Raw genomic sequence first — 13,439 nt, 5'->3', positions numbered from 1 at the left:
CACAAAACCTGTGAAATGGGCAATTTACCCATTTTACAGGTGAGAGAATTGAGGCTTGGGGAGAGAGACGCTCAATGTAACACAAGAACTCATGCTTTTCACTCTGGTTCATTAATACCAGTGTTCTACTTAGTTGGTTTTCATTCAGGCATGCACTGAGAGTCCCTTCTGGTGCTGACAAGTGTTCCTGAAACAGCTATGAAAATGTAGGTTATGTTTGTTTCAAACCTGCAGTGAGTGGGAGGGCTGTTCTGTATGCAGCTGGGCAGGATGGCCCCGGCTGGAGTTACACAAGACAACCTGCTTTTGTCTTTGCCCTGATTCCTTAGTTCAGCTTAAGGACCTTCCGCTGGAGGTTGGCTTGGGTGCTCCTCACCTTCATCATCAATGATATAATTACTAATTACCATGATCATTGAACACTTTCTATGTGCCAGCTACCATACTGAGCAGTTTACTGCATTATTTTGTGAATAACTATGGTGACACTTTGAGAATGCTCCTCTTGTCTTCATTTTATACGTGGGGAGTTAACTTGCACAAGGTCAGCAGCAGAGATGGCACTCACACCCACGTCTGTCTGGCTCCAGAGTCCATCCTTCTAACCACAGTTGCCCCAGGACCAGACTTTTCTCTAAATATCAAGATCTTCTTCAGTGTTCCTCTATTTGGGTTTAGATAGGCTTAATCTAAAATCTAGATACATTTTGAGAATCTTTTCGGGTTCTTATGAACTTATGCTATAGTGAGCTGTTTCATTCAGATTTTGAACCAGTCATTAGGTTAATTACCAAAGGAAGCTGTAATCTCTTTTTTTAATAAATGCTGCCTGGTGGAAGGTGTGTTGGTGCTCAAATCACAGAAGCATTTTTCTCATATGGTGGGAGGGAGTGGTGGCATCATAACACCTCAGTAGAAACAGGGCATCCTTGACTAAGCCTTTGTGATGTGGCAGAAAATCCAGTTTCAAAGCGTAGAGCTTATCATAAAATGGCATCCACCTTCTTTCATTTAAATCCAACCGCTTGCAAGAATGCAAAAATTAGTATCATAAATTTGCAGGCTGCTCTTCTGTTAGACAAAATAGTGGTCACTTGGTCCCAAAGGGCAAATTTTGTTAATTGTTTATGTGTTTCGTTGAGGTGAGACTCATTGTTATTGTGGGAATTTTTAAAGATATCCTACTCCTATGTAAGAAAATTATAGACAAGGAAAGAGAATTTTATTTCTTATGCACTATGTAAAAGCTAATAAAATATTAACCAATTAGATAATTATAAAGCCTGAGTATATTAAAGTGTTATGCAAATACTAATTAATAGTCATACCATGGACTCACAGAGCAAGCAAAAGCATACCTGATTCAAATTATAGGAGCTTTATTTGCATTTCTACAGAACCTATTATTAATGGGTCTCAAAGCACCTTTCAAGTCATAGTTATTAAAGCCTATAAATATAACCAAAAATGTCATTTTATGGAGGAAATAAGCAAGAATTCCCCCTTACTTCATACATAGTATGAGATCTAAATGCCTGAGCTAAAGTAGGATTCTCCATATGAAAAGGTTACTCATATACTATGGGTGTTTGGACCTATGATTCCATAGGTATAGAAATTGACAGCTATGAATTCAAGGTTCTCATACCGAATGTCTCAATCTATGGAGTTAGAACTCTTCACTTATTCTTGAAATTCTACATGCATAATAGCTCTAAACAAATCTTCCTGGTATGGTATATTTTAATATTTCTCTGTGACTATATCAAATTTGAAAACAAAAATTATGCCACACATGAAAGTATTTTAAAATATTTTGGAGGGGACGCCTGGGTGGCTCAGTTGGTTGAGCAGCTGCCTTCGGCTCAGGTCATGATCCCAGCGTCCTGGGATCGAGTCTCACATCGGGCTCCTTGCTCGGCAGGGAGCCTGCTTCTCCCTCTGCCTCTGCCTGCCATTCTGTCTGCCTGTGCTCGCTCGCTCTCTCTGATAAATAAATAAAAAAATCTTTAAAATATTTTGGAATGGCATATCAGGTTTAATTTTTTTTTCTCAAGATAATATCTTATTCCAAGGACTAACAGCTTATAAGCACCGTCAGTGGGGCCTATGTTTATCTCTCGACTTTGTAGCAAGTCTTTCAAAGGTTGTGAGGATTTCTAATCTGTCTCAGATATTCCTTTGCCCTTCCTCCACAATTTCTTTTTCCCCTTTCCCTCTTTTGCAATTTCCCTACTCTCTACAACTAAGCCCGGGTTGGAAAAGCTCAAGAATATTCCTAGTGCCTGACTCTCCCTCTTCCTCTGTCTCAAGTCTTCCAACAACCCCCTCTCCCTCTGTGATTGACCCTAATCTTTATTTTCTTCTGGTGTGGAGAGATCATGCTGCAATTGCTGGTCACTATTGTAAGGCAGCTCTACTCATGGTTATACTTCAATGTCACAGAGTTTCCAAGTAAAGTATGGAATAGTGAGCACCTGCCTTTATAGTTAGGATCACTGGAGCCCAGAGAGAATGAGGGACTTGACTGAGGTCATCCAGCTGGTTTCTGTCTCCCTGGAACTGGGACCACAGCTCAGGTCTCTACACTGTTAAACCAAAGCTTTTTCCCTCTACTTCATAGTAATTATATAAGGCTTTGAGTCACACAAAAAATTTACCCAGAAACGTAGGGGCAGAACTAGAAGAAAGAGTTTGTTGATTTTATCCAGGGTTGTGGATCAGCAAGATGAATTAAAGCTTCAGGGACCTGAAGAAAAACAAAATGGTGTGTGTGTGGAGTTGGAATGGTGGACCCTGGTATGACTGTGTAGGAGTTGGATGACTGGAGGTAGGGGAGATGAAGAACAAGTTGAGGTGGAGAACCGGGTGAGGTAGAACGGTAGCTGTAGAAGGATGGTTATGTTTATGGCCTTGGCAATGCATTGTTGATGTAAGATGGAGACAGTTTCTATCGGTTGCTGGATGGATGGTCCTTAGGGAAAGCGGAGTCTCTCAGGATGACGTCAGGGAGAGGGAGAGATAAAGCACGTGTGGCATGTTACAAAGTTCTCCGGGAATGTGAACTCATAACAAATCCCTGGGAAACAGTGTCTTAGAGGGGCAGATATGTGCCTATTCTGTAAGAGAGGCTGTATTTCTAATTTCTCATTTTCCTATTTTTCTAGGGAAAACTGAGGCTACTATCAAAAACTTCAGTCCCTTCTATAGTCGCCAGTACTCTGTGGCTTTCTGCAATCATGTACGCAGTGAAGTAGAACAGCAAAGAGATTTAACCTCACAGTTTTTGAAGACCAAGGTAACTCATGGACGTTTGGTTGACAATGTCTCCCACTGAACAATGGTTTATAACTCATAACGTTTCTGAAATAAGCAGTAATTTAAATGGCAGTTTAAAAAAAAAATCTCTTCTCAAATCATTTCATGGTCAAAAAACTGAAAACAAACAAACAAACAAACAACTCTGTCTGCCTAGAAGTTAGAGTGTATGGTTTCTTGTTGATGGTATAATCCATATTAGAAAATTAGTGTGATACAATTTTATTGTTTTTCCCACACTGATACTTTAATATAAGGAAATCTGACTTGCTTTAGTGAAGTTCAGTTTAAAAAAAAGTCATAATTTTAGTGCCTTAAATTATGGGCATTTTTGTTTTGGTCATTGATCAAATATGATTTTTTTTCAAATCTCCTGATTTATTCTTTCTCCTTTGCTCCATGATAATAATTACCCACAACCTCAACACATATTCATTGATACCTACTATGTGTCAGGCCCTATTCCAAGAATTGGGGATCAAGATAAATTCTCTGCTTTCCTGTATATATTTAAAAAAAAAAGGGGGGGCAGACAGTAACAAATAAAGAAACATACCAGGTGGTATCAGGTCATAATAAATACTCATAGAAAAATGAAGCAAGACTCTTATTTTAGAAAAAATGATCAGAGAAGGCCTCTGTGAAGATGAAATTTGAGCAGGAACTGGAGTGAAATAAGAGTAGGCTGTGTGAGTATCTCCAGAATATGGAACAGTAAGTGCAAAGGCCCTGTAGCAGTCATAAGCACATCAAGAAAACTATGTCCTGTGAACAGCATGAGCAAGGGAGAAAGGGTGATAAATCATTATGGAGTGAAAGGGAAGGACCAGACCGTGGAGGAGAGGTAGATCATGATAAGGGTCTTTATTTGTAAATGTGAAGAGAAGTTATTGGAGGATATCAAATACAGAGCAACTTGCAATTTTCAGCGATCTCTCTGGGCTGTCTATAGTGAACAGACCATGATGAGGGATAAGAGGGGAGGTTGTAGACTGGTGAGGAGGACACTGTAGCACTGCAAGAGAAGGTCGGTGAAGGCAAGTTGGATTAGGGTGGTGGTGGTAGCAGTTGTGAGGAAAGGTCCAAGTCAAGGTGGACTTCAGAAAGAGCTGATGGAACTTGCTGATGGATTGGACAGGACATTATAGAAGAAGAGAGAAAATCAGGGATGACATCCTGGTTTTTAGCCTGAGCAAGTAAGTACAGGAGTTGCCTTTACTCGAAGGAAGAGTGAGAGGCGGCTGGGAACCCGGAGTGCCCTTTTGGCCACGTAAGTTTGAGATGCATATTTGACATACACCGGTGGAAATATGGAATAGATAATTAGCCGACACTTGGAGACCAAGAAAAGGAAAAGGAAAAGGATCCAGCAAGATGGATTGGTAGGAAATAGCCTTGCAGGAGGAGAAAAATCAGGAAAGAGGAATGTGCCAAAAGCAAGTAACAAAGGACTTTGAAGAAGGAGGGAGAGATAAATGGGTCAGACACTGCTCAGGTGTTAAGGTGACCAATAGGTTTAGCAGCACGGATGTGTAGGGATAACTGAGTGTCATTCCCAAAAAACAGGGAGTCTCACAGCGTAGGGAGCTTGTTAAAAATGCAAAGTTTGGCCCATACCCCCAGAGATTCTGATATAGTAAATTTAGGGTAAGGCCACATTTTTAACAAGTCTATCAGTTGATTTGAGTGGCTCAGGTTTAAAAAAAAATACTGCACATAAAACTATAAAATCAACCTATATATGGGTTCAGTCTCAGTTAAAGGGAAGATTGAGATCCTCTCTTACCTGTTAATGAGTCCAGATAGGAAACTGCCTCTTTATCTGTCAGGACAGAATAAATTCAGAAGGCAGTCTAGTTCATCCCTTAGCCAATTCTTAAAAAGATTAGCATATCTGTCTTCTCCATAAGGTTTATGCAAATTTTACTTGAAGGTGGAGAGATAGGTTTCTAAAAGCCCTTTGATTTTTAAATAAAGGGAAAAGAGATGTAAATTCAGTGACTTGTGAAAGACAGGAAGCCCATTCCTGTGTTTTGAGATAATACAGGGATTTTACTATGAGAAACGATGGGAGTTATTCCTCACGCAGTTAGCCCAAAGGGAGGCCTAACTAAGAAACTGGCAGGGACTTCCCTATAGCACATATGTCACCAGGGTTAACAAGGAATCATTAAAGTTTTACTTAAGGAGAAAGGTAGAACTGGAGTCGGCTGGCTACCCTGCTCGTTCTTCAACCAGAGGGCAAACTTGGTGTCCTCGAAGAGCACGTAGGTGGGGCAAGTGTTTGCAGACTGTGTCCCCAGGGCTTTGGATCTGAAAAGACCACTGACCCTCGAGGCTATACCTGAAGGTATGGTTGATAAGGGAGCAGCCTATTAATTCTCCTGTTTTCAGGCATATTCAAGGTGTTGGGGGTATATAGCCACAACTGGCACTTAACTACCTCTTCCACCGTTTATCATTAAGTGACCTGTATACAAGGGCACAGCCTTATTACTACAATCCCTTCTACCTTCTGCTTCTCTTCTTGCAGCACAATGGAGGGGAATGGAAATCACAGACCTATCAATAAGACAAATACTTGCCTTTGGTCAGAGGGAGCAGGGAGCAGAAGTAGGGAGGGAGGTGGGGGAAGCAACAATGTCCCCAGGATCTCAGGACAAGATAGTTTCCTAAAACATTCCTTGAACTCCCGTGGATAGAGCTGGTGACAGCATGCTGTGTTATCTTTTGTTGTTATGATTAATGGTATTTGCCTTCTTTAAAGCCGCCATTGGAGCCGGGAACTGTTCTATATGAAGCAGAGCTATCCCAGTTTGCTGAAGACATAAAGAAATGGAAGGAGCGGTACATTGTGGTTAAAAATGATTTTGCTGTAGAGAGCTATGAGAACAAAGAGGTAAGACGTTTCCTTGTTTGTGCTGGGCCTTACAACATTCTTCAACATTGGCTGGGTTGATGGACATGCCTTCTTCTTCGAGACTGACTCCTTCAATAAGCACTCACTCATGCAGCTACTTACTTTCGCTAACATGTTTACTGAATGCCTATGATATGCCAAGTGTTCGAGAAGGTTCTGAGCCTCTAACAGCAGGTGAAACAGATGCTTGTGATGAAGTTCTAGAACCTAGGCGAGGTTCGATGGGCTGAGGTCCGGAGCCGATGACCAAGAAAGAATTCTTGAGACATCTTTGGTGCAAAAAGATGTTTTATTTAGAGCATGGAGACAGGACCCGTGGGCAGACGGAGATCCTGCGCTGTTATCCTGAGGAGTGGCTGATTATATACACAGGAGTTGGGTAGGTGAGGACAAAGAGGGTGATGTTAGTCTCTAAGGAATTTTGGAAGCAAGGTCTCCAGGACCTTGAGGGGCTAGCTATTGTTGGGAGAAAGGTTATTTATTACTAGTAGTAAAAATCTTCTTGTGAGACCCTTTAGATGGATATCAATGGGCCATATGCTTGGGAATGATTCTCAACACTATCTTGGAAATCTATAGATAAAGTTTCACATTTCTCCTATCAAGTGTCCTTGTTAGTGAGATTTGGGTTTAGAAGAAATTTAACTATATTTAGGGCTTGAGGAACTGAGTTATTTGCCTCTGGAAATTGTGCTATTGATAAGGTAACTTCTTTGTTTGTAGATCTCTAGGACATTTGTAAACCAAGGGAGACTCCTGTCTTGCAGGATTGTGATCTCTGCAAGTTAACTATTTGTTTCTCACTTATGGCAGTCCGGTGTGCCTGAGGAATGTCACACACAGTACTGAGGGGAGCGGGTGGAGAGGGGGTGCAAGGTGCCCACTTTTGCTTTGTCTTCAGCCAGCCTCCTGCTCCCTCATCACCTGTAGTCCAATGGGCAAGGCAGACTTGGAACGAGTACTTGCAAGTGAGTGTGCAAACAGGTTACACTAAGTGACCAGTGCAGGAGCCTTTCCTAGGATCATTCAGAGTCAAGGTCTTTTGTCACTGCCCTGATATGTCTCCCTCTCTGCTCAGTGTCTCCATGTCTTCCTACTGGTAAGCCTCCTAATGTGACAAGCAGCTGAGGAGTTAATAAGACTATGGCTGCATCTGTATGGGTTCCCAGAAAGTCGGGTATTTTAAGACTTTATTCCACTTATACTTAACGGACTTTTTTTTTTTTTTTTCATTTAACTTCTTCCTGGTTATCATATGATTTTTCTGTAAAATCATTAGATGACTATCTAATGTAAGATGTCTGCAAGCTATGGAGAAAATGAGGTCGTGTATAACGTGCCTAGTGCCTGGGAGGACTTCTGTTTTTGTTGGTTCCCATTTCTCTCCCCACGTGGGAGAGAGGTTCTAGAGGAGAGAACACTGGGCCGTGAATTGGGAAAATGAAAGTTTAGGTTGGGCCTCAGTTACGTCAGAGAGTCAGGCTGAATGATCCCACTGGTTCCTTCCGGATCTTGCGCTGTGCCCATTTTTGGTCTACATAGATCCTCATGCTCCCTTTGGAGTGAATAGTTACTGTTTATCAGTTAAAGGTGGTACCAGGTTTAAAACTCTGCTTTCTTGTCTCCAAGTTTGAGAGAAGTCAGGGTGACCTCCATGGATACTTTCAATAATACCTCAGATGCTAAAGCCTCAGGAAGAAACAAGATTGGCAAGTCATTGTATTTCCTTTCCATTTCTGATGGGAAATAGAAGCAAAATACAGTTTGAACTTATTCCACAGGCTACTAGGCAATGTTCAAGTGCTCTCCTGGGTAGTCTTACTCTTTTCAACATAAATTAAGCGAATATCTTCTCTGCTTCTCCATATTAGGACTTTATTCAGCACTTGATTTGCTCTCAGAAGCAAATGATCAATGCACTACATACAATAATGATAATAGTAAATCACCTCAGGGGTGCTTGGGTGGCTCAGTTGGTTAAGTGTCTGACTTCTGCTCAGATCACGGTCCTAGGGTCCTGGGATCAAGTCGCGCGTTGGGCTCCTTTTCCCATGTGTGCTCCCTCTCTCTCAAATGAGTAAATAAAATCTTAAAAAAATAAAAGAAATCACCTCATATTTTATGTGGCACATTACAGTGTTCTTTCCGGGAAGCTTGAGAAGAGGCAGTAGAGCATAATGGTTAATATAATGTGCTTTGAACCACACCTTTGCCAGTTACTGGATAGGTGTCCTTGCGTAAGTTATAAATCTCCCTGAGCCTCCGTTTTTTCATCTGTAAAATGGTGACCGTGTTGTTGTAAGGATTAAATAAACGAACATATTGAAGCACTTAGCGTATGGTCAACCACTGGCAGAGCCCAGTGTGGAGCCGTTATGGCATGAATGCTACTAACTAATTGAGAGGAAACACTCATGGAGGTTGCTCTTGGACTTGTTAAGGCTTTTAGCACATTTGGGGCTACCTGAACTTTTAATTTTGAATCAGATTTGAGGACTTTTTCCTTCTTCTCTTCATTTTTTTCTAGTTCGCTCCTTCAACTTGCAATTTATGGACTATCTTGCTTTCTTTGTTTGCTCATCATTTTTAAGTAAACATGTTCAGGGGCACCCCAATGGCTCAGTCGTTAAGCCTCTGCCTTCGGCTAGGCTCGTGATCCCAGTGTCCTGGGATCGAGCCCCACATTGGGCTCCCTACTTAGCGGGGAGCCTGCTTCTCTGTCTCTCATTTCCTCTGCTTGTGTTTCCTCTCTTGCTATGTCTTTCTCTGTCCAAAACAAAATAAAACAAAAACTTGTTCAGGTTGTTAAGATATGGTCACTGAATTTGGTAAAAGCTATATATATTTTTTAAAAACTTGGAAATTTTACAGGAGCATCTGGTGGGGCAAGTCAGGGGCACTTCAGTCTGTTAAAAACTTGGAAATTTTGTTTATTTATTCATTTATTTATTTTTTAAAGATTTTATTTACTTATTTGACAGAGATCACAGGTAGGCAGAGAGGCAGGCAGAGAGAGAGGAAGGGAAACAGGCTCCCTGCTGAGCAGAGAGCCCAATATGGGGCTTGATCCCAGGACCCTGGGATCAGGACCTGAGCTGAAGGCAGAGGCTTTAACCCACTGAGCCACCCAGGTGTCGCCAAAACTTGGAAATTTAGAAAAATGCTCATGCAGTTTGCCATAATTCCCTGCAGTTTTAATAATATCCTGTTTTTTAATTTATAGAAAGGCATTTTTTTATTATACCTAAGAGTTACAATTAACTATCCATAAATTGTCTATTATTTCATTGGGAGTCCAGTTTTGGCAGGTAATTAAGCAGGAAAAAAATGAAACGTTCTCATTCAGGATTCATGCCCTGCTTCCTGTACACTTATGGACGGACCTGGATGTGAACCCAAGATTTTCATCAGCTCACTACCGGGCCTTGACATGTTCTTTGAGCTTGAATTTTCTCATTTATATGATGGAGGAAGAAACTAATTCTTTTAATGTTTTATTTTTTTATAAACATATAATGTATTATCAGCCCCAGGGGTACAGGTGTGTGAATCGCCAGGTTTATACTCACCATAGCACATACCCTCCCCAATGCCCATAACCCCACTACCCTCCCCCCCCAGCCACCCTCAGTTTGTTTTGTGACATTAAGAGTCTCTTAAGGTTTGTCTTCATCCCGATCCCATCTTGTTTCATTTATTCTTTTCCTACCCCCAAACCCCCCATGTTGCATCTCCACTTCCTCATATCAGGGAGATCATATGACAATTGTCTTTCTGCGATTGACTTATTTCGCTAAGCATGATACCCTCCAGTTCCATCCACGTTGTCGCAAATGGCAGGATTTCATTTCTTTTGATGGCTGCTTAGTATTCCATTGTGTATATATACCACATCTCCTTTATCCATTCATCTGTTGATGGACATCTAGGTTCTTTCCATAGTTTAGCTATTATGGACATTGCTGCTATAAACATTCGGGTGCACGTGCCCCTTCGGATCACTACGTTTGTATCTTTAGGGTAAATACCCAGTAGTGCAATTGCTAGGATATAGGGTAGCTCTATTTTCAACTTTTTGAGGAAACTCCATGCTGTTTTCCAGAGTGGCTGCACCAGCTTGCATCCCCACCAACAGTGTAGGAGGGTTCCTCTTTCTCCACATCCTCGCCAGCATCTGTCATTTCCTGACTTGTTAATTTTAGCCATTCTGACTGGTGTGAGGTGGTATCTCATTGTGGTTTTGATTTGTATTTCCCTGATGCTGAGTGATGGGGAGCACTTTTTCATGTGTCTGTTGGCCATCTGGATGTCTTCTTTCCAGAAATGTCTGTTCATGTCCTCTGCCCATTTCTTGATTGGACTATTTGTTCTTTGGGTGTTGAGTTTGCTAAGCTGGAAGAAACTAATTCTTAGTGCTGTTTTGAGTATTGAATAACATAATGTTTATAAAAGTCCAGATTGGGGCCTGTTAGAACAAATAATGCAATTCAGTCTTAAGGCCTGTCTGAGCTGGACTGTTCCTAGGCATTCTCAAAGTCACAACTTTAGATTCTTCTCCGTTGTGTCCTGGGTCCCTGATGTGCTTATGCAGTTGAGTAGTGCTTCTTACAAATGGGAAATGACCCGGGCACCTGGGCACCTCGGTTGGTTGAGCAGCTGCCTTCGGCTCAGGTCATGTTCCCAGGGTTCCCCCACCAGGCTCCCTGCTCCACGGGGAGTCTGCTTCTCCCTTTCCCTCTGCTCTGCCTTCCTCCATACTCTCTCTCTTAAATAAGTAAATAAGATCTTTAAAAAAAATTTTTTAAAGAGAAGAATTTGTTTTGGTTGGGACTCCTCACTTACTATCTTATTGATGGTAAGCGACCAAGGTTCCCCTCTCTGCCCCTCTTCTACATTTCCCCGTTTGTTCTAATGTCATGAACATTTCCATCCCGGATCATTTTACTGCAAAACAGTCTCACGTGGTGTCATGTCTTATCATGGCAAAACTTTTCTGTTTTGGGTGAAAATCCATGGCAACCATCACTGCAATTATATGTCCCCCCATGTCATTCGTCATCGGTCCCCAAGCCTTTTGTGCAGTAAGTGTCTGTGTGTGTCATCACCCTTGTGGTTATGCGAATGATTCAAGTGCTAGCATCTGAAATGGTAGATGTGGTGCAGGATTTCTGGAAGTTACTGAGATGATGTTTTCCCCACTAGAGAAACATACCTAGACTGAATTTCTTGAGATTAAGGACTCTGATTTACCATGTTGGGACCATTACTAAAGTACCTTGCAAGTCACAGGTACACAAAACATATTTTTTAAATATGTGGCTCTTCTTCAGAGACATAGTGTAGGAATTGTTATCTCTGAGTGTGTGTGCCTGTGTCTCCTTCTAATATTCCTGGTATTTTCCAAAAATCCAAATTGGGGAGAAAAGAAAATCACCTATTTATGCCTTTTTCTCCCCAGGCCTATCAGAAAGGAGCGACTCCTAAAAGCCGAATTCTTCCAGCTGGGGGCAAGGTGTTAACCTCAGAAGATGAATATAATTTGTTATCTGATCGGTTCTTCCCCGACCCTATTGGTGAGTCACTGAGTATTCTTTCTCGAGGCAAAATTCCTCCACTGGCTTTGTTTCGCTGGAGGAGTGGTTCTCAGTGGGGGAAGGGATTTCACTCTGTGGGGATGTTTGGCAGAGTCTGGAGACAATTTTGGTTGTTACACCTTGGGAGGCTGGTGCTATAAGCATTTAGCGGGTAGAGGGCAGCAGGCTCTCCTGCATCGGACAGCCCCTGGACATGAAGTATCTGTCAGAAGATGTTCACTGTCGAATAGTTGCTGGAGTTGAGAAACTCTGGGCTAGCCACTCGTTCTTTGTAGAAATATGGAAGATGCAAGTTCTCTAATTTGGGTAAATGTTTTACCACTTCTGCTATTGTAAATCACATTCAGTAATACACAAGTCAGGTACAAGTCAGGTTCTAGCCCATGGAAAATGTACCATTCAGTTGTCAGGCATCCTGACTTTAATCACATCACACGGGGCAGCAGAAACAAATAGGTAGGACCCTATTTCTGTGTGAAGTACGTAATCCCACCTTTAAGCAAGCAGGTCCAGACCTGTCAGGGAAGATTATTTTTATAATTTTAGGATGATATGCAATAAAGTATCCTGAACTGACAAAATGCTTTAAACAAGCATTACAGTCGCTCATAACTCTTGTATAAAAATAGCATTGCATTAATCTGGAAGTAATAACTGCTGTCATGGAAAGAGTATTGAACTATAAATTTAGAAGCTGGATTTTTATCTAGTTCTGCAACACTTATCAGTGTTTTCCCCAGCCGTTGCTCAGCTTCTCTGCTTTCTGATTCTCCCATTCTAGGCCCTTGAACTTAAAAACGTAGAAAGGTCTTTCCAGATCTAACATCCTCGGATTCTCATTTATTCCACTTTTTGCATGTAGAGAAAGGGATGAATAATATAGAGACCAAATAGCGCGTTTCATAGAGATTCATGAACTGTGGATAATAACTCCATCTGGCTTTGTGTAAATCATACCACACGGTAATTACTTGGTTTCTTGAAGAGCGCCCTGGTTCTTATTAATGGGCATAATCATATCATTAGAATTTATGGAGAAAAATATAATCATTCTATCAATTGCTATTTTGGTGTAGAATGCTTAGCATAGTGTTTTTAATAGGACTATTATAGGATTAGTACATGGGCCATAAACCTAGATTAACAAACTATTACTATGTAATTCAGGCTAAAACAATACTTTATGTGCACTATACATATTATTATATTTTCTTTCAACATCTACTTGTATGTCATCTTGGCTCTGGAGCTGCTGCTAGAAATGGGAATGCCAACTTGATGACTCTTGGGAGTTTCTCCAGTAGAACTTTTCAATGCAATCCATCAGAATGGACAATACATTTATTGATTTATTGGTGAAATCATATCAGAAGGAATGACTAGGAATAAACAACACAAAGCCTGTGTGACTAAAGCCATTTGACCCAAGGCTTCAGATTGGGGTATTTCAAGGATTTTTTTTTTTTTTAATTGTATGGCGTGGTCATCTGAATTTTAAAAATAGAATATTCTACAGTAGATCATTTGTAGTATCTTTGGTACTCAATTCAGAAAAAATGCAGATTGATGGCATCTGGAAAATTGTTGTAAAATGTTAAACGAGAGAT

General features: G+C 41.1%; 1 protein-coding gene across 1 annotated transcript in view; it reads left to right on the top strand.

The window, feature by feature from the left end:
* NIBAN1 (niban apoptosis regulator 1) overlaps nt 1-13,439 on the top strand; it is a 159,982-nt gene that overhangs the window by 61,662 nt on the left and 84,881 nt on the right. Inside the window, exons 2-4 of the mRNA XM_059147127.1 lie at nt 3,168-3,298; nt 6,086-6,217; nt 11,697-11,811. Coding sequence (XP_059003110.1) covers nt 3,168-3,298; nt 6,086-6,217; nt 11,697-11,811 — 378 coding nt within the window. The remainder of the gene's footprint in view (nt 1-3,167; nt 3,299-6,085; nt 6,218-11,696; nt 11,812-13,439) is intronic.

This window comes from Mustela lutreola, chromosome 14, assembly GCF_030435805.1.
Source record: "Mustela lutreola isolate mMusLut2 chromosome 14, mMusLut2.pri, whole genome shotgun sequence".
In the NCBI taxonomy this organism is placed as follows: domain Eukaryota; kingdom Metazoa; phylum Chordata; class Mammalia; order Carnivora; family Mustelidae; genus Mustela; species Mustela lutreola.
Note: the sequence above shows the minus strand (reverse complement) of the source record. Positions and strands in the feature narration are given on the sequence as shown.